This window comes from Phycodurus eques, chromosome 14, assembly GCF_024500275.1.
Source record: "Phycodurus eques isolate BA_2022a chromosome 14, UOR_Pequ_1.1, whole genome shotgun sequence".
In the NCBI taxonomy this organism is placed as follows: Eukaryota; Metazoa; Chordata; class Actinopteri; order Syngnathiformes; family Syngnathidae; genus Phycodurus; species Phycodurus eques.
The window spans coordinates 2286155-2314063 of NC_084538.1; the positions used below are offsets into that span (position 1 = coordinate 2286155).

Sequence of the window (27909 nt, forward strand, 5' to 3'; positions counted from 1 at the left end):
TTGAAGTGTGTCGTGAAGACATCCGACACCGTGGCGGTCATGTGGTGGCGTACACGGAATCAGTAGAGCACAAACAAGGGAGGTGTGGACAAGGTGAGATTGGTATCAAGTCAGGAAAGCCTCTATCCAATCAGGAATGATGATTAAAAAAAAAAAAAAAAACAATTGGCGGGAAGTAACGAAATACTTTACTAATACTAATACTGTACTTAATTTTAAACTTTGGGTTTACCAGCCAATCGAATTTTAATCCATGCATTCTATTTTCTATAGCCTGTACAAAGTAATTGAAAAAAAAAGAAATATTTTTGATAAATATTTATATATATATATATATATATATATATATATTGGATAATAAATATGTTTTATTATATATATTGAAACAGCTTGCCAAATATTATTTACATAATTATTTATTTTTGATGTATTTAATTTGAATTTCGTTTATTTAAAAAAAAAAATGTTATTGTTACAATTGATTCAAATACAGTATTTTGTTTTGGCGTCCTCGTCTTGTTAATGGCCATCAAGTTAGATGTAATACTTTACCACCTTACAATTCAGAGACAAGTCAAGCAGCCATTATTTCTTATTTGGTGTAACTTGGCCAACGGCGCTGCCTCATGAGCGAAGCCGGAGAACCTTTTGATGACTGCCGCCGTCACTGTTCAGCGCCGTTGAATAATGTAATTAAAACGCAATCCCTCAACAGCGTTGACGCTCAACTGGAAGCAACACAAATGAGCAAAGTGTATCCATAAATAATAGCTATGAAATATCATCTTTACATGTTCAGAAGCTGTTGATAAATACCAGAGCAGGCTACATATTCCTTATGTGCTAATGACAATAATAAGAATAATAATTGAGTTGTTGTGTGTCAAGACTCACTGACTGACTGACCGAGTGAGTGTGAGTGCAGCGTGTGAATAATTGACTGATGTTTCACTGGACACCAGCAACTTAAGATGTCAACGTGTATGTGTAATTGATGAGATGATGACTTGGACCCAGGCTGCCTTAAAGATGGGCTCCCTTGTGTAATATGATGACCTTTTTTTTTTTTTTTTTTTTTTAACACTTTATTCTGCCTTTTCCACCCTTTTTCTTGTATTACTAATTGCACACTGATGTGTTTTCTTACCACTTTCTTAAGAGTTAATTGAATATGACACCATAGAGGCCAGTGTACATGGAAGATGCCAGTTTAAAATCATGTTAAAGATTAAAGGGGGAAAGTCTTCCAACTGGACTTTAGTTTACGCCTGTAATTAATTTTAGTGACAATAAACACAATCTATTTTCTATGTACATTATTTTGTTTGAATGTAAAACCTTATGTATTTTGCAGTGTGATTAGTATATTTTCATTGTATTTATAATAAAGTACAATATCTTTTCTTTGTTTTGTTGTAAAATAAAAATGATGTACCTATTTTCTATGTATTTTGATTCAATCTAAAAAGTAATATTTATTTGACTGCATTTTTATGGGATGTTAATTCTTTTCCATAAAAATACAGAGTACTTTCTATCATTTATTATATAATTTCATTCATTTCAATTATTCAGCATTAATATTTACTATTTTTAATTGAAGAATATGTACATTTATGTACTTATGTATTCACTTGTGAAAATTATAAATTTTCCCATTCACTCCTTAATTCATTCATTGAGTTATTTGGAATTTGTTACATAGCAAAATACATTTTCAAAACAAATTTTTTGTTATTTCGTTACAAAAATTCAAAACATTTTTGGTTGTATATTCTTTTTTCAAAGCATTTATTTACCGTATTGAGCAGTATTATTGTTTGTCATTTTAATCTGCATGTTTTTCCTTGTAGTTGTATTTTTTTTGGGTACTATTGTAAACATTAACATTCAGTATTTAATACGTGATGTGTAATAATTTTAAATCTGTATTACATACATTATTTCTATATATTCACTCCTTTATTTACGCATATTTTATGGAAGTATGATGAGGTTAAATACTTGATACTTGATCTCGTTCACGGATGCGAATTGTTATTTTTTTTGCCCAGCCTATTGTCAAGTTGTCTTTTGTGTGCGCGGTGCCTGCTGATTGGCCGCTCGGCAGCTCCAAGTTATAGTTACCAGTGTCGAATTCGCCACTCATGCACTATTCATCGTGCGCGTATCACATCGCTCCTAGCCCACTTGTCAAGCTCATTCCGATTCCCGGTTGCGTTGTGTAAAAAACGTCCAAAATGTTCATGTAGACTTTAAAAAAAAAATTTGTTTTAATGTATTTCTTTTATTACGTCATTCCAGGGGAACGCTAAATTCTTGGATTGGAATCACCTTGGAGACGAAAGCTTTACTGCATTAAGTGGTATGTATCATTCATTCACATGACTTACGACTCATAATATCTTCAGAGATATGTTCAATGTGTTTTATGTCATAAATGGGTTACATTCGAGTCGTTTAGAAAGTTAAACAATCGGCGAATTTTGTCGAGTTTGTGTAATTCTTTTCAGAATGCATGTGAAATGTATCCTCTGTAATAATCGCATGAAGTCATTTGAATAATTGAAAAGTCCTTCTCATGGCTAAAGCAGGGCGTGGCAACCCTACAATGGCATTTATGTAGTATGGGTTTCCAATTTTTGGTGGGTCCCTTATTTTACTGATTGGCAAAGGGATTTTTAAAAAATTGTGTTACAATGAATTTTATGTCTTTTCCTTTAGTTTTATTTTTTATCGTTACTTAATGACAGACAGATAATAATCACCCAATCCATTTTGTCAATGGGGGGGTTGCTGACACAAATTTTTGACTGAATAGTCGTGTCACATGAGAACTTCGTTGGTACTACTAAGTCCTTTCATGGGGGGCAAGCTCATAGTTAGGGGGGCGTTGGACCCCCCCGATCCCCACTATTACTGCCACTGCATGTACCACACTTTGAGAATCACTTTCAGACCGAAATTTCTTTCATAACCAGATCAAGCGCAGTGTTTGAATCATGAAGCGCAGCAAGCACCGTGGACACAAGCAGGACAAGAATGGAGGTAAGTACGGCTAACCAAGACGGCCCAGTGAGACTAGACTTGTTTACTGGATGCTAGTTTGCAAGCGTGCTAATTTATTTGCACATATATGCAAATTTGCCCGTGCTTAAAACCTACTTGTGAACCATTTAACCTTCCTCTTATATTTATTTCTTAGGCACACCAGAAATATTCATGGGTTCAATTTTTCATTGGTAGACAGGTCTGGACTGCAGGCAGGCCAGTCTAGTAGCCGCACTCTTTTACTACGAAGCCACGCTGTTGTAACACGTGCAGAATGTGGTTTGGCGTTGTCTTGCTGTAATAAGCAGGGGCGTCCATGAAAAAGACGTTGCTTGGATGGCAGCATATGTTTCTCCAAAACCTGTATTTACCTTTCAGCATCAATGGTGCCTTCACAGATGTGTAAGTTACCCATGCCATTGGCACTAACACAGCCCCATACCATCACAGATGCTGGCTTTGGAACTTTGCGTCCATAACAGTCCAAATGGTTCTTTTCTCTTTGGCCCGGAGGACACGACGTCCACATTTTTCAAAAAGAATTTGAAATGCGGACTCGTCGACCCACCGAACACTTTTCCACTTTGCGTCAGTCCATCTTAGATGAGCTCGGGCCCAGAGAAACCGGCGGTGTTTCTGGGTGTTGTTGATAAATGGCTTCTGCTTTGCATAGTAGAGTTTCAAGTTGCACCTACGGATGTAGCGCCGAACTGTATTTACTGACATTGGTTTTTACTGAAGTGTTCCTGAGCCCACGCGGTGATATCCTTTACACATCGATGTCGGTTTTTGATGCAGTGCCGCCTGAGTGGTCGAAGGTCACGGGCATTCAATGTTGGTTTTCGGCCTTGCCGCTTACATGCAGTGATTTCTCCAAATTCTCCGAACCGTTTGATGATATTACGGACCGTAGATGATGAAATCCCTAAATTCCTTGCAATTGTACGTTGAGGAACATTGTCGTTAACCTGTTGGACTATTTTCTCACGTACTCGTTCACAAAGAGGTGAACCTCGCCCCATCTTTGCTTGTGAATGACTGAGCAATTGAGGGAAGCTCCTTTTCTACCCAATCATGGCACCCACCTGTTCCCCATGAGCCTGTTCAGCTGTGGGATGTTGCAAACTGGTGTTTGATGAGCATTCCTCAACTTTCTCAGTCTTTTTTGCCACCCGTCCCAGCCTTCCTGGAACGTGTTGCAGCCATAAAATTCTAAGGTCATGATTATTTGCTAAAAGCAATCAAGTGGATCAGTTAGAACATTAAATAGCTTGTCTTTGCAGTTTATTCCATTAAATATACGTTGAACATGATTTGCAAATCATTGTATTCTGTTTTTATTTATGTTTAACACAACGTCCCAACTTTATTGGAATTGGGGTTGTAATATATGTATCTAAATATGCCTATGTAACAATTTGTAGCTAGAGGCGTGCTAAAGCTACCACGTGGAATGTCACAGTGATATGCACATTTGTGTGTGTGTGTGTGAAATCAAACTTGACCCGCGACATAAAAGGAGGGTTAAGAAGTGAAAAGGTTCCCCACCCCAACTTTTAGCCCGTTAGACGTGCATTTGGATCCGACCTCTTATTGTCGTTTCTGTTGTTATTGTTTAGACGAGCCGGCCGTCCTGGAGACGCAGAACCTGGACCGGCAGGCCACGTTCATGGGAGGACGCTTCGACCCGGACGCCGTCTCGCTGGCCTCGGTGACCGCCGTCACCACCAATGTCTCCAACAAGAGGTGCAACTGCATGTTTAATACAGCTCTGACGGCACACTGAGAAACCCAAGTCGAGGCCAAATGTAGTATGCATTGTTATGTTGACCGAACGCAATGGTACACAGGTCCAAACCTGACATCAAGATGGAGCCGAGTTCTGGACGACCTGTGGATTACCAAGTAAGATCAAGGATAACATATGTGCTACCGTAGGTGATATGACCTTCAAATAAAATCTGTTGGGTTTTTTTTATTTTTGCAAAAGTATGATTTCTGATTTTAAACACATTTTTTTTTTTGTTTGCTTTTTTTTTTTTTTTTTGTCCTGACTCTGTAATTGCTTACTACTGTGCTCCTTTCTTGTCATACGGGAAACGATGTTTAATCAATTAAATTAACTAATCGACCAAGCCTAGATGATAGTTCAGTTTATTATTATTTTTTTTTTCAGTGACTATTCATTCATTACTTAATGTTGTGCTTACTGAATTGTGTATGATTACAGGTGAGCGTGACTGTGATCGAGGCCCGGCAGCTCGTGGGTCTCAACATGGACCCCGTGGTGTGCGTGGAGATCGGAGAAGAGAAGAAGTACACGTCTATGAAGGAGTCCACCAACTGTCCTTATTACAACGAGGCCAGTCCCTTCCGGCGATGTCAGCTGTTTTATTTGATACATAAATAAATACACACGGTCATGTTTTTTTTTTTTAACTCTTTAAAGAGGGCTTGTGGAAATGTTAACAATTATTGGAACAATACTGAAAATAAATATTTTCTAAATAATTAAATACATTTGATATATATGTAAGTATAACTTTACAATGCCTTATTTCAGCCCTAGACATTAATTGGAAAGAAATGATGTTTAATAAAACAATATATATACAGGTATATATATTTTAAATCATTTTTTAAAAAACTCATTTGAATGAATTCATATTTAGTACATACAGTACATATTTGATTAAATTATGTCATAATAAATACAAATTCCCCAAAATAAAAGTAAAAAAAACTTCTGCATGAATGAACACTTCATTGTAAATTATGAATAAATACAACAACAAACTAGAACATAAAAAAAGAATCGATATTTGTATTCTTTAAAAATAAACAAATACAACTAAAATCTATAATCACATTTTTGGTGCACTCATAAGTATTTAAAAATGCACAATTTGGGGGACAATAAATACATGTTTTAATTCATACATATTCATAATAAATTGTAAATAGAAACAAACAAACAAAAGTCTCGGTACCCTGCAATCACTCCACAATCAATGTGTTCCTTATACAGGAAAAATACATAAATGAATAAATATATATGTATAAACAAAGGCATTTATTTTTTAATAAATACAGATCATAAATGATGTGTTAATACAACACAGATCTGACCATAAAAATGACTTGCACTCACTTCACAATTAGTAAATAAATATATAAATAAATAGGATCGTAATAAACGACTATCGTCATACAACTTTCATATGCTAACATTGGAAATTTGATTTTGATTTTCCAGTATTTTGTCTTTGACTTCCACGTCCCTCCGGATGTGATGTTTGATAAGATCCTCAAGTTGTCTGTAAGTGCCTTTTCATCACGGTTATGCTAAATTCATTTTTTTTTTTTTTTTTTTTTTTTTTTTTTTAAATTAAAGGTGTCAAGTGTTTTAATTATGCCATCTCCAACAGGTCATTCACTCCAAAAACCTCCTGCGAAGCGGAACACTGGTGGGGACTTTTAAAATGGACGTCGGCACCATTTACTCCCAACCAGGTAAGGCCGAAATCAGCCGTGTATCGATATTTCTATCGTTATGATTCAACATTTTTTTTTTGTCACTTCCGCATTTTCCGTGAGACGTTTCCCAAAATTGAACTCATCCTGACATATTTCTCTACTTATTCAATTAGTATTCAAACTATTCCAACTTAAAAATGTTCAGCTCGGTAGTGACATACTCACCAAAATTCCCAAAAGTTCCATGACAGAATTCCCAAATGAATGCAGGAAAGTGTTTACAAATGTTTACTACCTAACCCTTCCGCATCTCTCCACCAATCGAAACCATTCCAGTTTCAAATGGTTAAGCACATTCAGGACATCTCGGAAGCTATTATTCCCATTCCTTAACTTCCCGCGTTTTCAACATTCCACCTTTACACACTCAAATTAAGAGACACTTCATTTACAGTCTTTTCAGATTTAAACCATTCCAACTTCAAATTGTTCGGTTTATTCAGGATTTTATAAACTAAATATTTCATATTTTCCAAGACAAGGTTCGTAAATGATTGCAGAAAATGTATTTATTCATTTATTTGACACTTTTTCTCTATTAGACAAGGTTATGGACTCTAGTTTCCCCAAATCTTTCCCACCTTCTTCTTTCCTCTTTCAGAACATCAGTTTAACCACAAATGGGCCCTGCTGTCCGACCCAGACGACATCACGGCCGGGTGCAAAGGTTACATCAAGTGCGACGTGGCCGCGGTCGCCAAGGGGGACACCGTCAAGACCCCGCACAAGGCCAGCGAGTCGGACGACGACGACATCGAGGGGTAACCTCCTCAAATCAACTGCATACGGGATTTCCGGCTGACGTGTGGTTTTTTTCCCTCCGCCCAGCAACCTGCTGATCCCAGAGGGGGTCCCGGCGGAGCGCCAGTGGGCCCGCTACTACCTGAAGGTGTACAGGGCTGAGGGCCTTCCCAGGATGAACACAAGCATCATGGCCAACGTCAAGAAGGCCTTCATCGGGGAGAATAAAGACCTGGTGGACCCCTACGTGCAAGTGCAGTTTGCTGGGCAGAAGGTAACAAGTCAACTCCACGACAATACAGTGAATCCACTCAGCAACTGGTTCCACTGTGCTGCGGTGGTGGCACACACACAAAAACAAAAAACATAACCATAACAATGGATATTGAAGAGAATTTTTCATTGAACTTTGGAAGAAAAAAAAGGGGATATTTTGGGACGCAAAGTTGTATCTTTTGGGGAAAAAAAGGTTCCATTTTTTTAGTGTTCAAAACATTTATATTCGTCTTTTTTGGAGGGAGGGGAAAGTTCTATGTTTGAGAATGAAAGTGTTTTTGTAGTATTTTTGAGAAAAAAAAAAAGTCCTTTTTTTCAAATTCCAATACACAAATACTATAAAAACATATACTATAACCCCCCCCCCCCCAAAATACACAACTACCGGTATTTGTATTTTAAGGCTTGAAACCGAAGAAAGCCAAAGAAAAAGCGAAATGAGCGCGTGGCGCGTGTTCCAGGGTAAGACGTCGGTTCAGAAGAGCTGCTACGAGCCCATCTGGAACGAGCAGATCGTGTTCACCGAGATGTTCCCGCCGCTGTGCAAACGCATAAAGATCCAAATCCGAGACTCGGACAAAGTCAACGACGTTGCCATGGGGACGCACTTCCTGGATCTGAGGAAGATCTCCAACGACGGCGACAAAGGTGACCACAACAACAACATCGCACTCATCTGACTTTGGTGAACATCTCAAAATGGAGTGTTTTTGAAAAACCCTGAGAAATGATAATTCACCTTAAAATGGCCGCTTCAAACTAAAATGACAGAATTCCAACCCTGCTAACGCTAACACTGGTTTTAAAACCCTACACCAGGCTTTCATTCTTAATTTGAAACCCCAATACTTGTTTGAAACGCGAACCCTGGCTTGAAATCCTACTTTGAAACTATAACCTTGGCTTGTAACCTTGATATGAAACCCTAATCGTTGCCTGGAACCCTCACTTGAAACATAACTCTATATTGAAAGCCTCATTGAAGACTCTTTAATTGAAATCCTCATTTTTATTTGCATTTTTTTGCGTTTCCTGTCCTTCCAGGCTTCCTGCCCACGCTGGGCCCCGCCTGGGTCAACATGTACGGCTCCACGCGCACCTACACGCTGATGGACGAGTACCAGGAGCTGAACGAGGGTCTGGGCGAGGGCGTGTCCTTCCGGGCGCGCCTGCTCATCAGTCTGGGCGTGGAGATCCTGGACCCCTCCTCGCCCGAAACCTCCAGCTCCGCCGAGGTGCAGCTGGAGGGCATCCCCAACATCTCGGAGGTGCGGCCTTAGCGCTGTTATAAGGAAACACAGTCAGACCTTGACTTTTTCCCGTTTTTTTTTTTTTTTCTTGACGCATTGAGTGTCTCGGTGGAGAATGGCGCGTCCGCGCGTGCGTTCCGCAATATGAGCCGAGGTGCAGCTTGTTTGTTTGACAGAACGCGAGCGGGAAGGTGGAAGAATTCTTCCTCTTCGGCTCCTTCCTGGAGGCCACCATGATTGACAGGAAGACTGGCGACAAGCCCATCAACTTTGAGGTCACCATCGGTACTGGATATCTTTATTTCATGCAATTGCAGTTATTGCAATTCTGTTTTAGTCCATTTTATCCAATGCAATTGTCGTTTATACCGTTTTATTGATTTTGTAACACAATTTAACTTGATTTCGAACCTATACTTAACACCTGTTTTCTTCTCATTGACTTGACTTCAGTTCCAAATGAAAGATCGTATCCCGCCAGACATTTCCTGGATTTTCTCATTTTATTTGGGGATTTTTTTTTGGGGGGGAGGTCACTTTTTTAACGTCACTTCCGTTTTGACAAAAATATGTATGAATAATATGCTACATGAAACTCAACTCAACTTTACTTTAAAAAAACAACTGTAGCTGAAACTAAGTGCTATACATGAATAAAAAAACAAACTAGGTTAAAAACAATGAATATGTAAAATATAGTTTAATCATGTTTTTTAAATTTCTTTAAATGTACCTCTTTATAATAAATCATAAAACCAGTCGGTAACATGGAAAAACTCCTGCAGCGCCTCCTCCTCCGTGACTTTAGACCCCAAAATAAATAAATTACATTAACTGAATGAAATAAAAATGCATCATTGTCGATGACCACAGTGTATCCCATCAGACAGCGTGTGGATTTTTAAAATGAAATTAAAGGTCATTTTATTTATTTTACGTCGCACAAAATTTGGTGAAAATGATCCAATTATTATGCTTTTTTAAAATGTAATTAACTTCATTTGAGTCAATTATTACGCCTGTTTAATTGAATGAAATGAATGAAATTCCTAAAGTTACCACTAGAAAAAAAAACCCCCAAAAGTATTAATGTTATGTTAAGAAAAACCTAACATTGTGGCATGTTCCTGAACTACACGCTCACGCTCCTCAGGTTACTATGGCGACGAGTTGGACGGCGCCACACAGCCCAAGTCGCGCGGGAAGAAGAAGGGCGACGGCGAGGAGGAGACGGAACTCATCCACGACTCCAGCGACGAGGAAATGGACGACGGCGATCTGCCGTCCGCGGCGACCACGCCGCCGATGAAACCCGTCGTCACCGACCGGTGGGCGGCGCGCGCGCGCGCACGAAAACTCGAACATTTGCTTGAAAGCCTAACTTGAACTGCATTGCTTTTATTTGGGTTGAATTTTTCTGGTGACAGAAACTACTTCCACTTGCCGTACTTTGAGCGCAAGCCGTGCATTTACATCAAGAGTTGGTGGCAGGACCAGAGGCGGCGGCAGTACAACGCTAACATCATCGACAACATCGCCGACAAGCTGGCAAGCGGACGCGGCTCCTCGCTCTACATCGTCGACGTCATGCCGCTTGCTTTGAAGCGCTGACGTTGTCGTGCTCCCGCGCAGGAGGAAGGTCTGAACGACGTGCACGAGATCATCAAGACGGAAAAAGCGTATCCCGAGCGGAGGCTGCGCGGCGTCCTGGAGGAGCTCAGCCGGAGATGCAGGTCCGTCCGTCCGTGACCCAAAACCGCTCAAATGCAAAAAACAAAAAAAATAATAATAATAATAATAATAATAAATGAAAAGAAAAGAAAAGCTGTGAGTACAATACACACTTTTCTCCATTCAGTCAGTTTCTGGTGCTGGCGAATACGGACCAGAACCTGTTGGGCAAAACCAAACTGGACAGGGAGCGAGTGAAGCTCTGCATGTCCGAAGTGGTACTGGACTTTTATTTGATTACGTTGGATTTTGATCAGGAGATTGCGTTTCAAATCAATTTCATTTGACGGCAATATTGAATTTGGGTTCATTCAACTCAATTACATTCAAAGTCACTTCAATTTAGATGGATTTAAATTGCATTACATTTCAATTTGATTTACTTGTATTTCAATGGGCGGATTTAAATGTATATTTTTTTAATTAATTGACATTTAAGTTCAATAAAATTTCATTGGAATTGGAATTTAGTATGATTCAGATTATATTGCATTTTAACGTTTTTTAATTTCATTTCATTGCAATTTGAAGTTTGATTATTAAATGAATGTAACATTTACTGTAATGCAGTTTTTTTTTATTGAAATCAACAGATTGACTGAAAGCGAATTATTGATGTGGAATTGATTTCAACTAAATTCCAGTACATTTGAATTTGGTTTAATTTAGAGAAATTAAAATAAAATCACGAGAAAATGTAATCTCATTGAGTTGTAATTTGAATTTAGATTACTGAATTAAGGTAAATTTACATTTATTTCAATGTAATTTTACTTTTCTTTAATTCAGAGTAAATTACACCCAGAATATTTTATTGAAATTTTATTGTAACTTGAAATTAGAACATAGAATGAATTGAAATTTAGGTTTCATTTTAATTGCAATTTTAATTTAAGTAATTGAATTGAATTCCAATTTGATTGTAATTTGAAATTGGAGCCATCTTAATTGAATTAAATTACATTTAATTTAATTTTTAAAAAACACATTTTAATTTATTCAAATGTGATATAATTGAATGTGCAGTAATTGTAACAAAAAGGAAAAAAAAGATGAGATTCAAATCCCAAACCTCAGAACTGTGAAGCAGACGTGCAAACCACTTACGCGCAATGCCGCCTGATCTGAAACTCATTCATCTCATTTTTGGGATTTTCCACTATTGGGTGACATTTTGGGCGTCGCGAAGAAAGATACGTCATGGCAGCGCGGGATAACGGTGAACGGTGTTTTGCCGCTGCAGGAGGCCGTCGGCCATCAGGCCAAAGCCATGAGGTCGCAGGTCAAGACGAGCACGGTCAAAGAGAAGGTCAAGATGACGCACAACTTCCTCCAAAAGCTCCGATTCCTGGCAGATGAAGTAAGCGTGACGTTCCCCCACCACTGCGTTTGTGGAAAATATGTCCGCTGTATACGGCATATCACGACGCGATGCGTCCCCGCAGCCTCAACACGGCGTCCCAGACGTTTTCGTATGGATGATCAGCAACGGGAAGCGCATCGCGTACGCTCGCGTCCCCTCCAAAGACATTTTGTACTCCGGCATAGACGAGGAGCGAGGGAAGGACTGCGGCAAAGTCAAAACCATCTTCCTGCGGGTGCGTTACGCATACACATACAAGCGTTTTGATTTGGATTTTATTTCGGGCATTGCAGAGGTGGGCAAAGTAGGGCCCCCGGCTCACACGTGGCCAAACAATTTGTATTTATTGAAGAAATAATTGCTTCGTTACAATGGATTTTTTTTTCAAGACACTTTTGCATCAACTTATTTCATTAAAAATGCAAATAACAAATCAATTCATATGAGTCAAATGAACGATTTGACAAACACATTCAACATTTTATTTATTTTATTAAATAATTGGTTCATTAAAATATATCTATTGATTTCTTAAAAGACATTTGAATCCATTTATCTGATAATAAAATAAAGATTATTAAAATAAACAATTTGACATATACATTCAGATTTGGTTTGTTTTATTCAATAATTTGTTCATTCAAATGTATATTTATAGATTTGTGATTTTTCTCATTTATACAATTAACAATGTAAGTAATGTAATATAAAATGAATAACTTGACATAATGATTGATCTTTAAGAACAAAAATATTTGTATTTATTTATTTATCTCATTAAGAAATTGCAAACAATAAAATAAAATAATATTTCTAAAATAAACAATTTTATATCAATATTTAACATTTCAGTTTTTACTTTTATTTAATCATTGATGACTATATCTGTCATATAGTACCAAAAAACAGTCAAATGTTTTCACATGTATACACATTTTTGAAAATTAATTTATTTTATTAGATAATTGGTTAATGATTTATTGTAAATAATAAAATGACATTTAGATCTCTTTTAATTGATCTTTTTAGACGTGTTTGAATTAATTAATTATATGACATTACTTGTAAATAATGACATTAAAAATTCATTATTATTTTCTATGAACATGCACAGTTTTACATCATCTTGTAATTTATTGATGTATTTTTTTCTATATGTACCTCATGAATGACCTGGCCTATCTGTTGGTTTAAAAAATCAAATGTGGCCCTTAAGTGCACAAAATAGCCCAACCATCATTGACTGTAAAATGACTTTTCTCGACAGATCCCCGGTAAGCGAGGTTTCGGCCCTGCGGGCTGGACCGTGCAGTCCAAAACCGAGATCTACTTGTGGTTGGGTCTGAACCGCCAGCGCAAAGACTACCTGTGTGGACTTCCTAACGGATTTGAGGAGAATCGGCCCTCCAAAGGACCCGGCTTGCCCGGCTTGCTCTCCTCGCCGCCCATCAGCCTCACGTACACGAGTAAGACGACAACGCAGCACTTTTCCCACATTTTGCTACGTTCCGGCATTTTCATGTTCGCATGGCCGCTTTAGAGCGCCTCGATGTTGCGACAACCCGGTGAGATTCTATTCAAGCTCAAACATGTATCGTTATGTGTACGCATGAAAATGACGCTACACGAAGTAGCATCCGTTTTTTTTTACCGATAGTTGCCAATTTTTCTTTAAAACGGTCAATGAATTTGAATGTCGCTAGGCCTCACACTTGTTTCTCATTCCAAAAAAACTGAGTGTCACACGATCGCGAGCATTTTTTTTTCCATTTAAAAACATTTTTGGTATCACACTAATACGAACTGATTTTTCTTTCAACATTCCAAACCGCTAAGCATGTGTTTGCCTGTAGCATATTCAATTGTTTCAGAAAGGCAAGGTGAAGTGGCCCCTCCCGTCCTTCCACTTTTCCCCACGTGTAGTTGACTAGTATTTGAAATGCGTGTGCCCAGTGAAGCAGATCTTCCAGCTGAGGGTGCACATGTATCAAGCTCGCAGCCTCTTTGCTGCCGACAGCACCGGACTGTCGGATCCTTTCGCACGTGTTTTCTTCTCCACGCAAAGCCAAGTCACCGAGGTGAGCGCAAACAAATGTGTCAAGATGAGACTAAAACGCCGCACGATATATATTGACGATCGGGCTGAATTTGAGCAATTCCCCCCCCCCCCCCCCTCGCGCTCAACATCAGCAAAGTACTTAGCAGATGTACTGTACTGGATTTAAAAAAAAAAAAAAAAAAAAAAAGAAAAGTTTAAGACGCTGTAACAGTTTGAAAATGTCATTCAGTGATTTTTTGTGGGTGCTTTTTTTTTTTTTTTTTTTAAAAATACTTCATGCCAGTCAATGTCACTTCCGATGATGTGGATGTTGAGAACAGGTGCTGCCCGAGACGCTGTGCCCGACGTGGGACCAGCTGCTGCTCTTCGAGAACGTGGAGTTGTTTGGCGAGGCCAGCGAGCTGCGAGACGATCCCCCCATCATCGTCATCGAGCTCTACGATCAAGACACAGTGGTGAGACTTGCTATTTGTCCTTCATGACATCGACGGCTGTGTTACCCAGAAGGTACAACAGTTGCAGACGCTTAGCACTTCATGAGGTACACCTCCATAATTTGTTTTAAATTTTTGTTTTACTGGTTAGAGCGTCTGCCTCGCAGTTCTGAGGACCGAGGTTCAATCCCCGGCCCCGCCTGTGTGGAGTTTGCGTGTTCTCCCCGTGCCTGCGTGGGTTTTCTCCGGGCACATCCCAAAAACATGCATTAATTGGAGACTCTAAATTGCCCGTAGGTGTGACTGTGAGTACGAATGGTTGTTTGTTTATGTGTGCCCTGCGATTGGCTGGCGACCGCTTCGGGGCGTACCCCGCCTCCTGCCCGATGATGGCTGGGGCAGGCTCTCGCGCGCCCGCGACCCGCTCAGAAAATGGATGGATGGATGGATGGATGGATGGATTTTGGGTATCAGTTTTATTTTCAGTTTGACTTTTGATTTTAGTTTAGATTTGATTTCAAATGCAGATTTTTTTTAATCAATATTTACTATTATTTAGAATTTTATTTCAATAATATTTTTTAATAAGAGTTTTTTTAATTTACGTTTTTAGAACTGTATATATTTTGGATTTTATTTGTATTTTACATTATATATATATATATATATATATATATTTAAATAAAACAAAAATATTTTCATGAAAAAAACAAAGGAGTGAAAAATGAAAAACTATTGTGAGAACAAAATCCAAAATAAAGATAAAATCCAAAGTTTAAAAATAAAGTAAATAATTTTACTTGCAAAATATTATTGTCTATTATTATTCAGATCAGATGTGCAGGTGTACCTAATGAAGTGTCATGTTATCAATACGTAGCAGTCAAGCGTTCTGCTTTTTTAACTGCAGATGATGTCATGATGATGTAATATTCCTTTTTTTCTTCCTTTTTTGCATCTGCATCACTATAGCCAAGCATTTTCTTTTTTTTTGTTGTTGTATTTGCTTTCCGACAACAATGCGATTGTTTCGGACGACCCTTTCGGATAAGTAGAGTGCGAGACGTCTGGATGTCGTGACCCTGAATTCAATGTGCATTTTGACAAAAGGCATGCAAGAGGAATAAGAAGCGCACTGAGTGACAAAAGAGTGCTCGGCCCACTTGTGCCTGTTGCATTCCTTTGAGGGAATTCTGTGTTGTTGTTTTTCTTCCCCTGTATGTGGACAAAAGACAATTCTTATAACCACTAACTGCAAGAGAGAGTTCATATCACACATTTAGGCGGAACAGTGTGTTGCCATCAATCTGACTGTTTTGCAGTTTACTGGTTATTTATTTTTTTTTCACCTTGATGTTTTTTTTTTTTTTTTTTGGTTTGTTTTTTCATTGCATTGTTATTAACGGTCGGCCCGGAAACATGCGCGTCTCGAGCCGTGTTTCCTCCTCCTCCGGGTGGGTTCACTGCCTTACTTGTGATGGCATTTAAATCTTTACTTTCATCCAAATCAGATCTTGTTCGAGATTTCCTGTCGCGGCGAGTCATCGAACTCTACGTTCCGCCCGCACGCGAAGGACGAAAACTTTGAATTGTCCCAACTCGCTGTCACCCGAGTGTCACATAAAGGTGGTACAAATTTGGCAGCGAATGCACAAAATCCCTAGGTGGAGTTAAAAATAAAAACAGAATCTAAAAAGGCCGTTTCGTATGAGAATGGCAGACTCCCTGTGCCGTTGCTGGTCAAGACGTTTTTTGTGCGTCTGCTCATGATAGACATGCAACCAAATTTCACGGTACCAAGTGAAACTGGCTTCAGCGGCGGAATTTTCAACCAATTCTTGGCTGTATGACCGAACCGATGTGGAGTCCCTAAAATGGCGGGCTTCCTTTGACTTTTTTGTGGGTATAATCACGTCCGAATCTTCAGACAATTCTGGGGCGCACGACCGAACCGACAGCATCGTGTTGTCTGCAAAATGGCCAATTCCAACCAAAATGGCAGACTTACGGTGTTTTTCACCGGTTCTCCCAGGGCAAAGCGGACTTCATGGGCAGAACCTTCGCCAAGCCGGTGGTGAAGATGGCCGAGGAGCACTACGGACCTCCGCGCTTCCCCCCCCAGCTGGAGTACTACCAGATCTACCGGGGGAACGGCATGGCCGGAGAGATGCTGGCTGCCTTTGAGCTACTGCAGGTCAGACGGGAACTACTTACACCCCAAAAACTGCTGACATGTTGTTGTTGTTGTTGTTTTTTGGGTCACAACAAAAAACAAAACTTTTCTTATTTGAATTTTGTAGGATTTTGCACAAACCCAACTTCATCCATCAGATTGACTGCGATGCAGAGCACTGCACAATGAAAATAAAAGCTTTCAAAAATAATAACAACAGAACATTAAGATAGTGTCTTAAAAGTTATATAAAGGTAAAGGTATATTATGTCGACATTTTGGGGATTTGTTTTTTTTTTAAACACATATTAAAAATGAAATATAATCATAATATTACATGCGCGTAACTGCATGCAAAATATATTTGTAATTATTTGTATTTTTATTTTGTGGGAAAATATGGCATTTTCATTGCAGTATGTCTAAAAATGGGTTTGCGTGTTGCTCGGGACGGGTCCCATTTAGCCTTGAACGTTTTTGCTGGCTGATCGTTCCCAAAAAAATACCCCCCACAAAATGTGCTTATTGATTTGTGAGACTTTTTTTTCCCCAAATCCTTTTTTTGTCAGATTGGCCCCAATGGCAAAGCTGACCTCCCGCCCGTCGACGGTCCTGCGGACATGGACCGCGGCCCGCTGCTTCCCGTTCCGATGGGAATCAGACCTGTTCTCAGCAAGTACAGAATTGAGGTATTAGCTCTAATTTGAACCCTCGTGCCCTTGTGACCTCCAGAAAATATTCAATACTCTAATTTACATATTAGAGGGTTTTTTTTTGGACCTGTCCTCCGTTGTTCCCAAAAAAGTTCAACTACTCACCAAAATATGATGAGAATAAAGTCGTAAATTAAGACGAAAAAGTTGTGAATTCCGGAAATGACGACTTTTCGGAAATGACGATTCTTGCTGTGTTTCTTTCTCTCGCAAAAAAAACCAAACTGTTTTTTATTCTAGTGACCTTTTCTCGTCATTTTACAATGTTTATTTTTTCTTCGTAGTATTTGAGAGCTATTCAGCTGTTTTTGTCACTTTTAATCATCCTAAATATTTTTGTGAGTATCCTGAAAGGTCTAAAAAGGTCACACTGTTGGTGCCATAAAGTTGCAATACTACAAAAAAAAACAACAACAACAAAAAAACTCTGACTGGTATCCCTGTGCTCCTTCAGGTCTTATTTTGGGGCTTGAGGGACCTGAAGAGGGTCAACCTGGCTCAGGTGGACCGGCCCCGCGTGGACGTGGAATGCGCCGGAAAGGGCGTCCAGTCGGCCCTCATCCCCAACTACAAGAAGAACCCCAACTTCAGCACGCTCGTCAAGAGCTTCGAAGTCGTACGTTCTCGGCCTCAATTGCTCCAAATGTTCCGACAGTTGGGACGTACCGAGTTGGGGAGTGAGGGATGTTTGGAGGGAGGGAGGGATGGATAACGAGGAAACGTTAAAAAAAAATTGTTCAAAAGTGAGAATAATGCTGAAATATTCTTAGAACAAAGTTAGAAATCGAGGTGAAGAAGTCATAACGCTGCGATGCCGTGTTGAAATGTTTTTGGAAAAGGAAATTTGAAATCTCACAAGAATGGAGTCATAACTCCACTCGAATAAAATGTCAATTCTTGGAGAATTACATTGAAATGTTACGAGAATCAAGGCATAAATCTGCATTGAAAATCTTCCAATTTTCTGAGGGCAACATTTGAATATCAATCAACGTTAAAAATATTCATATCATATTTTGTGAGACTAAAGTTGAAATATTGTGAGAATAAAGTTATACATCGGTTTGAAAAACTTGAAAAACTCAAAATGAAGAAGTATAACTATAGATAATACGATGAAGAGTGTAAGCACTACGTTATTGTGCATGATATTGATCGCACATTGCACTCCAATCCCCGTTTTGTGTCTGTTCAGGATTTGCCGGAGAACGAGCTGCTTCACCCGCCTCTCAACATCCGCGTGGTGGACTGCAGGGCGTTTGGCCGCTACACCCTGGTGGGCTCCAACGCCGTCACCAGCCTGAGGAAGTTCATCTACAGGCCCTCCGACAAGGAGGCCAACAACTGGTCCACCGCAGGTACCATTGGAGTCAGCCAGCCAGCAGGTGCAGGCGCGTGGACGCACAAACTTGCTCCTCGTCCCGGTCACGTCACATTTGAGTAGCAACTTGTCGCTAGGCGGACTTCATAGGGCGCCATCATAGTTGCCCCATCGACCAATGAAATAATTGTGATTGGCCAGTCATACCCATTTTGCTGTTTGCAGGAATAGGAACAAGTCAGGCAGTTTATGTTTTCACATTAACAATGCTCTGTATTTACTATAAAATACACATGCCGTAAAAAAGGGAAAATAGTCTTTCTTCTTCTTTTTTTTCTTCGTCTCTCAGAGGAAATCATCGTAGTCCACATGGAACCTGAGCCCGATTTTCAGAAGATGGACACAGTGGTCAAATTAGATTCTGTAAGTTTTCATTTGTTTTTATTTTTATTTTTTTATCAAAATAACATTGTGAGAATAAAGTTGAGCTAGTTCAAGAGAAAGTCATAACGTCTTAGTTTCCATAGAATAAAGTTGCAGTATTACAAGATTAGTCATCAAATCAACTTTAAACAGTTGGAATTGTTTGTAAGAAAAAAGTGAAATTATAACAAGAATAGAGTCCTAAATTTGCATGGAAAAATGGTTCACTTTTTCTGAGAATAATGTTGAAATGTTAAGGCAATAGTCGTAAATCTACATGAAATCGTTGGAATTTTCTGAAACTGACGTTGAAATGTTAAGAGAACGAAGTCATACACGTGCAATAAAGAGTTGCAATTTTCCCAAACTGTTTAAATAGTACGAGAAAAGAGATATCAATCGGTGGTAAAAATGTACTCTTTAAAGATTTACTAAACTATTTTGTGAGGGGGGAAAAAAGGTGAATTACTCCAAGATTCAAGTCATAAAGCAACGTGGAAAAAGTCACACATTTTTTGAAAATAATGTTGACATTTCTAGAGAATGAACACATACATCTGTGTTAAAAAGATGACATTTTACAAGAATAAAATTGAAATATTACGAGAATAAAGACACAAACTAATCTACGAGCTAATCCTATAAAGGCGCTGTAATATAATGTTGACCCGTGTACAGTAATAATGTCTTGTCTTTTCATGTAGTGCTCCGACGCCGTGGTGAAGATTGAAGTAAGTGCTGCACACATGTTGTACTTTAAGTATGGAAATATTGCACATCAAAATGTAAATTGCATTTCTCTGTTAAATAAATGCGTTTCCTGCACAAAAAGGATGACGACAGGGATGCAAAAGGTCGGAAGAAAAAGAGAAAGAAGGGCGACGGGTTGGAAGACGAAGGCCTGGACGAGAGCATCCTCGACTGGTGGTCCAAATATTTTGCATCCATTGAGACCCTGACAGAGGTAAACGCATGATGTCACATCTATTTTTATATGATTTCTTATAGACTTGTTGTAGTATCGCCGAAGTCTTGGAAATTCATGCTTGCAGGCGCTAAAGGGTCAAGAGGGGGCGCTGTCAGATTCCGAGGACAGAGAAGCCGCAGAGCTGGCAGATGGCGGAGGTACGAAACCAAATAAAAAAAGTCGGACATTTCGAGAGGGATGAAGTTGAAATTGTGCCCCCAAAAAAAGGAAATGTGAAAACGCTGTCATTTTACAATAATCGAGTTGTACTATTGCGAAGTAAAGTTGACATTTTACAAGAATAAAGTCGTAATATTGTTGGAATAAATGTAGAATTTGACAAAAATACACTTTAAATTCAACGGGAAAACATCATAATTGTATAAGAATAAAGTTGTAATTGTACAGGAATAAAGTGCAATATTTTGACCCCCCCAAAAAAAAAACAATTGTAAATGAACATTAAAAAGGTGTAATCTTGGGCAAATAAATGCAGAATACTAAGAGCAATATTATGAGAAAAAGGTTTTAATGATGAGAATCCATTTGTAATATTACAAGACTAAAGCGGCGCCGCCATGAAAGTTGATATCCTCAACACGTAGGAGAGCTTTCCCCCCCCCCCCCCCCCCCCCCCCCCCCCGCCATTGCCACTGAATGCGGGCGGCAAAGTTTGTTGATCATTTCAAGAATTTGCCATTCAAAATAAAAAATACGACAACAAAAAAATCCCGACTTTGACTTTGGAGGTTCCTCTGTGCGCATTATAAAGCGAGCGGACGATTGGCTTCGCGGTGGTCCTCTAGTGTGCAGTCCAACACATTGAACAGTCACCGGTGTACATAAACTCTGACAAGTTTTCATATCTCGAGTGCTGTGCTCCTTTCTACCTTCTCCTCGTCATCTTCACGGCTCACTCAGACATCAGACCCGATGACTCTCCCGTAAAAGGCGGCAGGAGGGCCAAAGGCAAGAAGGACAAGAAGAAGGCCACCGTCGACCCGGCGGAGAAGAAAAAAGCAAAGCTGGATGAGCTCAAAGTAGGCACCGTCAACATGTCATTGAACGCACCGCCGTCTGGTAAAAGTCTTGTTTTGTTTTAAAAGTCTTTGACTTGTCACCAAAGGTGTATCCCAAAGAGCTGGAGAGTGACTTCGGCAACTTTGAGGACTGGCTGCACAGTTTCAACCTCTTCAGGGGGAAAGGCGGCGGCGACGACGACGACCGCAACGGCTCGGACGAGGACAGGATTGTTGGAAAATTCAAAGTAAGCCGACTTCCAGATCATTTGCCGTTTATCTTTATGAATGATCAAATGTGCGACAGTCGCTCGAACGTGATAAGTGAGCCAACACAGTCTGTGTAACAGTTTATTAATGGCTGACTGCTAGTTATTAAGTCCTTGTTGACGATTTCAATATGTTATTTGTGAACTCACCCTTTTCATTTTAAAATTCTTAAAGGGCTCGCTGTGCGTGTACAAAGTGTCCGACGAGCTGCCCAGAGACTTGGACTCCAACATGGGGATGTTCCAGAATATTCCGCACAATGATCCCATCAACGTCCTGGTGCGGGTTTACATCATCAGGGTAAGTCCGAATCCAGCGGATGATGACAATAAGAAGAATTGTGTTCTGAGGTTCGGGGGTTTGAATCCCAGACCACCATTTCCTCCTCCCTCCCTCCCGTGTGTTCTCTTCGATGTCGCTTGTCTGTTTCTTCGTCATCGTTTGCCCCGCTCGCCACCTCACTCGCGACCCTTATGAGGACAACGCTATAGAAAATGGACGGGCGGACGGACAAATGAACCAATAACTCTCTGGCGGCAGGCGACCGATCTCCACCCGGCGGATATCAACGGCAAAGCGGATCCGTACATCGCCATCAAACTGGGAAAGAATGAAGTGAAGGACAAGGAGAACTACATCTCCAAGCAGCTCAACCCTCTCTTCGGAAAGTAAGGGCAAAATCTGTACCGATGACGAAACATCCTTCACGCAACACCCACTCCTTCCTCCTCCAGATCTTTCGACATCGAGGCCACGTTCCCCATGGACTCCACCCTCACGGTGTCCATCTACGACTGGGACTTGGTGGGCACCGACGACCTGATCGGCGAGACCAAGCTGGACCTGGAGAACCGCTTCTACAGCAAGCACAGGGCCACCTGCGGACTCACCGCCAGCTACGCCGCGTGAGCGACGCGCCCGCCGCCACAACACGAGACGCTATATTTGCTTGGAGTACATTGCGGATGCATTCGAAAATACATTTATTTTTCTCCTTCTTCTGTTATTGAACAATGCTGACCAGATTTTTTAAAAATATATACTTTTCAGAAATTGGGAAAAAGAAAAGATGACAAATATATTGATTTGAAAAAAAAAAGAAGATTTGGGAAAATGGTTTCTTGTTCATTCGTATGATTGATATAATGATACTAATGTAGCATTATATATTACATGCGTACTTTGGAACAAAGATGAACAAATAGTAAGCGTGAAAAGATGGCATTGTTTTTATTTCATTTTGGATTTTTTTTTTGTTCAATTTGTTCTTGATTTAGCAAACTGTATTTTCATTTTTGTTCTCATTTTTTGCCAGGAGATTCTCTGAATTTAGACATTGAAAAGTGTCACGAAATCCAACATCGGTCGGGACAAACGATTCAAGATTCGAAAAATTCAAATTCCACACAAATTGTATACAAATGCTCTCTTAGATATTTGCGGCAGTTGACTATAAATTGGCAGAAAATTCCTTCCTTTTTGAAATTAATGTTTAACATTTTTGGCATGTAATTCTCTTGACATTTTAAGATATATTTTTTTAAAAAGGCCATTAAGTAATCAAAAAAGATGTCCTTTAAAAGTAAAGAAAATGCATTGAAACAAGTATTTTTTTGAAGCAAATATTCGTATTTGAGCACAATTATATTTTATGACTTTATTACCATGATTACTATAATATATGCTGTGTGATGCTTACTGCTTATGAAGCCTTCAGTGCATTCATGCTCTGGACAGATTGATCATCATTTTTTTAGGAGGCTCCTCACTTTGTGTTTGTGCTCCGTAGCCACGGTTACAACATCTGGAGGGACCCCATGAAGCCCACCCAGATCCTGGCCAAGCTGTGCAAGGACGGCAAACTGGACGGGCCTCACTACGGGCCGGGCGGGCGGGTCAAAGTGGAGAACCGCGTCTTCGCGGCGCCCACCGAGATCGAGGATGAAAACGGTAACGCTTTCTCATTTTCACGCTCTCGTTTGTGCGGGGAAATGCTGAAGGAAAATAACTGCGGTCAGGTCTGAAGAAGCAGACCAATGAGCACCTGGCGCTGAGCGTGCTCAAGCACTGGGAGCAAATCCGGCGGGCGGGCTGCAAATTGGTGCCGGAGCACGTGGAGACCAGGCCGCTCCTGCACCCGGACAAACCGGGAATCGAGCAAGTACGCGATCGGTCATCTCACGCCTTGGACATTTTTCATCGGGTTTTGCAGATCGATGGGTTTTGTGCTCAATTTGCATCCGCAGGGAAGAATTGAGATGTGGGTGGACATGTTCCCCAAGGACATGACGGCACCCGGTCCCGCCCTGGACATTGCACCCAGAAAACCAAAGAAGTACGAAACAAACTACAACTACAAGCTGTCACTTGGTGGATTTTTGTTTGCTTTTTGTTGTGAGCCAAACTAGAATCTAAAATATTAACAGTTACGTTGCTCATTCTTTTCTCATTCAATCGTTTTAGCCGTACACATTTGGAAGAATATTCTATTAAAACATATGCAATAAAGTTGAAAATATTGTTCGCCGGGCCAGGCCCTGTCTTTTAAAGCCGCACACATTCCAAGTCACAGATACTACAGTGTGGAACATGAGGATGACGACCCCAATTGGACAAAAATAATACCTTCGCCTCATGTGCACATTTTGTATTGGTATTATGCATAAAGATTTAACTTATATCCAAATTATAAAACAAATCTACGTGGAGGAATTTCGTCTGTTGCGGTGCGTTCTGGAATCTAAACCCTGCGATAAATGAGGGACTACTGTATGAGGACGATGTTTCCTCACTCGCTTCATAAAGTTTTCCCTACCTTGAGATGACCTCCGTTGTGAATTAACACGATATAAACAACATTAACGTTACCTGGCTTGACTTTGAAAGGGTTCTTCGATACATTTTGACGCATTGATCGAAGTCGTTTCCCTTCCCTTTTTGAGGTTTGAGCTGCGGGTCATCATTTGGAACACGGATGAGGTGGTCCTGGAGGACGATGACATCTTCACCGGAGAGAAATCCAGCGACATATTCGTCAGAGGGTAAAAACTACCAGCTTTGTTTTAGTCCCAAACGGACCACGGTGGTTTTATATAGTTCTCATCTTTCCGTCCTGGGCCAGATGGCTCAAGGGGCAGCAGGAGGACAAGCAGGACACGGACGTCCACTACCACTCCATCACCGGCGAGGGCAACTTCAACTGGCGCTTCATCTACCCCTTCGACTACCTGATGGCCGAGGAGAAGATCGTCATCTCCAAGAAGGAGTCCATGTTCGCCTGGGACGAGACCGAGTACAAGATCCCGGCCCGCCTCAACCTGCAAGTGTGGGACGCCGACCACTTCTCGGCCGACGACTTCCTGGGTGATCTGCTTCGGCACCGTCTTCTTCTTCTTCTTCTTCTTGTGCAGTGAAACCTAACACAAATTTGTGAACATAGTAGATACGCCGCCTTCCCCAATAAAACGGCGACAATTGCCTAGGTTAATAGTTCAAAGGAAGGAAGAGGGAGGGAATTTCCACCCTGCTTTCTCCGGCGTCATCATGTTATGATGCTAACAGGTGCGATCGAGCTGGACCTGAACCGGTTCCCGCGCGGCGCCAAGACGGCCAAGCAGTGCACCATCGACATGGTGACCAACGAGGCCGACATGCCCACCGTGTCCATCTTCAAGCAGAAGAGGATCAAAGGATGGTGGCCTTTTGTGGCCCGCAACGAGGACGACGAGTTTGAACTCACGGTAGGTTTACACCGAGGACGGCTCATTTTATTTCATTTGATGTCATTTAACCGAATTTACTTTGACTTTTTGTATGCAAATACTACTAATTGAGTCACTTGAGTCTGAATGGTGTGACGTTAGCCAATCAAATCACCTCAGCCTGCGGCGTTTCCATTGAGTTCGCTGATTCAAGTCAGTGAACCGAATCCTTTGATTCTGCTGCGTTTCTGTCAGTCTGTGAATTGGATTCCACTGTATCGTCGATTCCTTCGTGCGTCGAGTCGAATCATCCGAGTTCCCAATTTTTCCACTCAGTCTGTCAACCCGAGTCAGCGAGTTCTCCGTGTTTTCGTTTTGGAACACGAGTCAGACTCACTGTGTCGTCTGAGTCGGTGGTTTTTCTGAAGTTCCCGTTTGTGCGTCTCACTCTCGCTTTTTTTTAACATGATCCAGCCTCGTGTTGCTCTTTCAGGGGAAAGTGGAGGCAGAACTTCACCTCCTGACCTGCGAAGAGGCGGAGAAATGCCCGGCCGGCGAAGGACGCAACGAGCCAGAACCTCTGGAGAAACCCAAGTATGACGGAACCTCTCTTTTCTGTCACCCAACAATTTGCTCTCATCTTTTCTCACTATAAATAGACAACGCAAATGGTCTACAGTGAAATAAAAAGCATGAACAGTAAAAACGATGAGAATCTTCCATAAAAAGTCCACATTTTTCGATTCATTATGTGACACGATACAATGTGTGTATTTGTTCACACAACATAATATAAAATGACGACAAGGATGGGATTCGAACCCACGCGTGCAGAGCACAACGGATTAGCAGTCCATCGCCTTAACCTCTCGGCCACCTCGTCTTGCGGCGACCGTATTTATAGCCCGACTCTATCTAGTCGGAACTTCTCGACCTCCAGCTCGGGCTCCTTCCCTCCCGGAGAGGTGACGTTCCACGTCCCGAGAGCCAGCTTCTGTAGCCGGGGATCGGATGGCCGAGGTCCCCGCCTTCGGCCACCGCCCAGCTCGCACTCCACCCGACCCCTATGGCCCCTCCCACAGGTGGTGGGCCCACGGAAAGGGGGAACCACGTTACTCTTTCGGGCCGCGCCCGCCTTTGAGCCCCGCCTCCGGGCCTGGCTCCAGAGAGGCTCCCCGGTGACCCGCGTCCGGGCAAGGGAAAACGTAATCCAATAATTTTTCTCATCATAGGGGTCTTTGGAGCCGTGCTTTGTCTGGTCCCTCACCTAGGACCTGCGTGTCGTGGGTGACCCGGCCCGGGGCGTAAAGCCCCAGACAATTGAGCTCCTCGGGTCATTGGGACACACAAACCCCTCCGCCACGATAAGGTGACGGCTCAAGGAGGGGGGGTTGGAGATATGTCGATATAATACAGTATAAAATGGTACAATTGTACTACAAAGGTCATTTAGGTACAACTGACGCAAAACCAAACGATGCAACGCTGTACAGCATAATGCGCTACAATATGAGAGATTGTATAATGCGATACAGTCCATGAAGACACGTTCCCATATCGTTAAGTATGATACAATCGAATATTTGTTGTTCTTGTTTAGTACGATAACTCACAACACAATGCTGAACGCCGACGAGGATGGGATCCGAACCCACGCGTGCAGAGCACAATGGATTAGCAGTCCATCGCCTTAACCGCTCGGCCACCTCGTCACGTGAGGGCTTGCGATGTAGCGACATCGCTAACGCTAAATGGCATCTTTGTTGCAGCCCTTTAAGAAATGGACTGAACACAAACTTGCAGCAACGCAGAGACAGATAATATGACTGTCCTTACAGTCATATGTTATTTATCCTCTGCGTAGAACGACCAATGTTAGTTTTGTACTGACGAGCCGAGAGACTATGGTGAAACGCGTCGCCGTCCACATCTGCAAAAATACGACAACCCGCCCCCTCATTTACTACGATAACCCACAACATGACGCTAAATGCCGACGAGGATGGGATATAACCCGCTGGCCGCTAGCTGCCTCTTTCACCCCACCCTCCATCCCCTCCTTCTTAACGCCTTCGTTATTATATCCACTGATACGACGACTAGGCTACGTAAATATAATACAACACAATACAACACTTCGATATCGCATATGATGTAATGCTGTGCGTGATGATACTTCAAAAAGCGGCAGGGAAGTTTATTGCACTGTAGACTTTATGCACCTTTATTTGACTGTAGTTTGATTACATCTTCTATCTTATACTGTACAGTACATTATTGCACGCACGTATCAGAATCAGAATCAGAATCATCTTTATTTTGCCAAGCATGTCCAAAAAACACACAAGGAATTTGTCTCCGCTAGTCGGAGCCGCTCTAGTACGGCAACAGACGGTCAATTGACAGAAAGGGTTGCTAGTTATCTGGTAATGCCGGTAGAATTTTTATTTCTTGGGGACAATTGTGCAAAAAGATGCAGAGTCCTCTCGCACTTAGAGCAGTTCGAATGACTACTCGATGTGACACATACAGTACGTAACCTCACTTGCGTGTGCAGCCGTCCGGACATCGCCCTCCTGTGGTTCCTGATCCCCCTGAAGGCGGCCAAGCACCTGGTGTGCGACCAGTACCGCTGGCTCACCGTCAAGATCGTCTGTGGCCTGCTGCTGGTGGCCATCTTGGCGCTCTTCCTCTACAACATGCCTGGCTACATGGTGAAGAAAATGTTAGGAGCCTGACTTTATTGTTAGCATTGTTGTTTTTGGGGGGGGGACTTGTTTTTCTTTTTCCGGAGCAAAATGCGCATTCCATTTGAGACATGATTAGTTGTAGACTTCTTGACAAGACTTGCGTTGGTTTGAAATGTGGTGTTCTGTCATG

General features: G+C 41.2%; 1 protein-coding gene and 2 non-coding genes across 3 annotated transcripts; 1 reads left to right on the forward strand and 2 right to left on the reverse strand.

The window, feature by feature from the left end:
• The first annotated feature begins 28 nt into the window (after nucleotides 1–28).
• LOC133412531 (otoferlin-like) lies at nucleotides 29–27815 on the forward strand. The gene is made up of 43 exons (XM_061695859.1): nucleotides 29–93; nucleotides 2305–2365; nucleotides 2982–3048; nucleotides 4671–4797; nucleotides 4902–4956; nucleotides 5282–5413; nucleotides 6308–6370; nucleotides 6480–6564; nucleotides 7190–7349; nucleotides 7417–7603; nucleotides 8067–8253; nucleotides 8650–8873; nucleotides 9032–9140; nucleotides 10009–10183; nucleotides 10283–10403; nucleotides 10488–10588; nucleotides 10714–10804; nucleotides 11830–11946; nucleotides 12032–12184; nucleotides 13217–13415; nucleotides 13903–14027; nucleotides 14329–14463; nucleotides 16475–16636; nucleotides 17185–17304; nucleotides 17783–17944; nucleotides 18524–18686; nucleotides 18999–19072; nucleotides 19777–19803; nucleotides 19905–20036; nucleotides 20125–20197; nucleotides 20961–21079; nucleotides 21166–21306; nucleotides 21503–21628; nucleotides 21869–21996; nucleotides 22063–22233; nucleotides 23118–23278; nucleotides 23347–23489; nucleotides 23575–23663; nucleotides 24271–24369; nucleotides 24450–24691; nucleotides 24890–25068; nucleotides 25523–25623; nucleotides 27587–27815. The coding sequence occupies exons 3-43, from the start codon at nucleotides 3003–3005 to the stop codon at nucleotides 27765–27767; spliced, it is 5385 nt and encodes a 1794-aa protein (XP_061551843.1). The 5' UTR covers nucleotides 29–93; nucleotides 2305–2365; nucleotides 2982–3002; the 3' UTR covers nucleotides 27768–27815.
• trnas-gcu (transfer RNA serine (anticodon GCU)) lies at nucleotides 25831–25912 on the reverse strand. The gene has a single exon. It is a non-coding gene; the product is annotated as a tRNA-Ser (tRNA).
• trnas-gcu (transfer RNA serine (anticodon GCU)) lies at nucleotides 26660–26741 on the reverse strand. The gene has a single exon. It is a non-coding gene; the product is annotated as a tRNA-Ser (tRNA).
• Nucleotides 27816–27909: the final 94 nt, after the last annotated feature.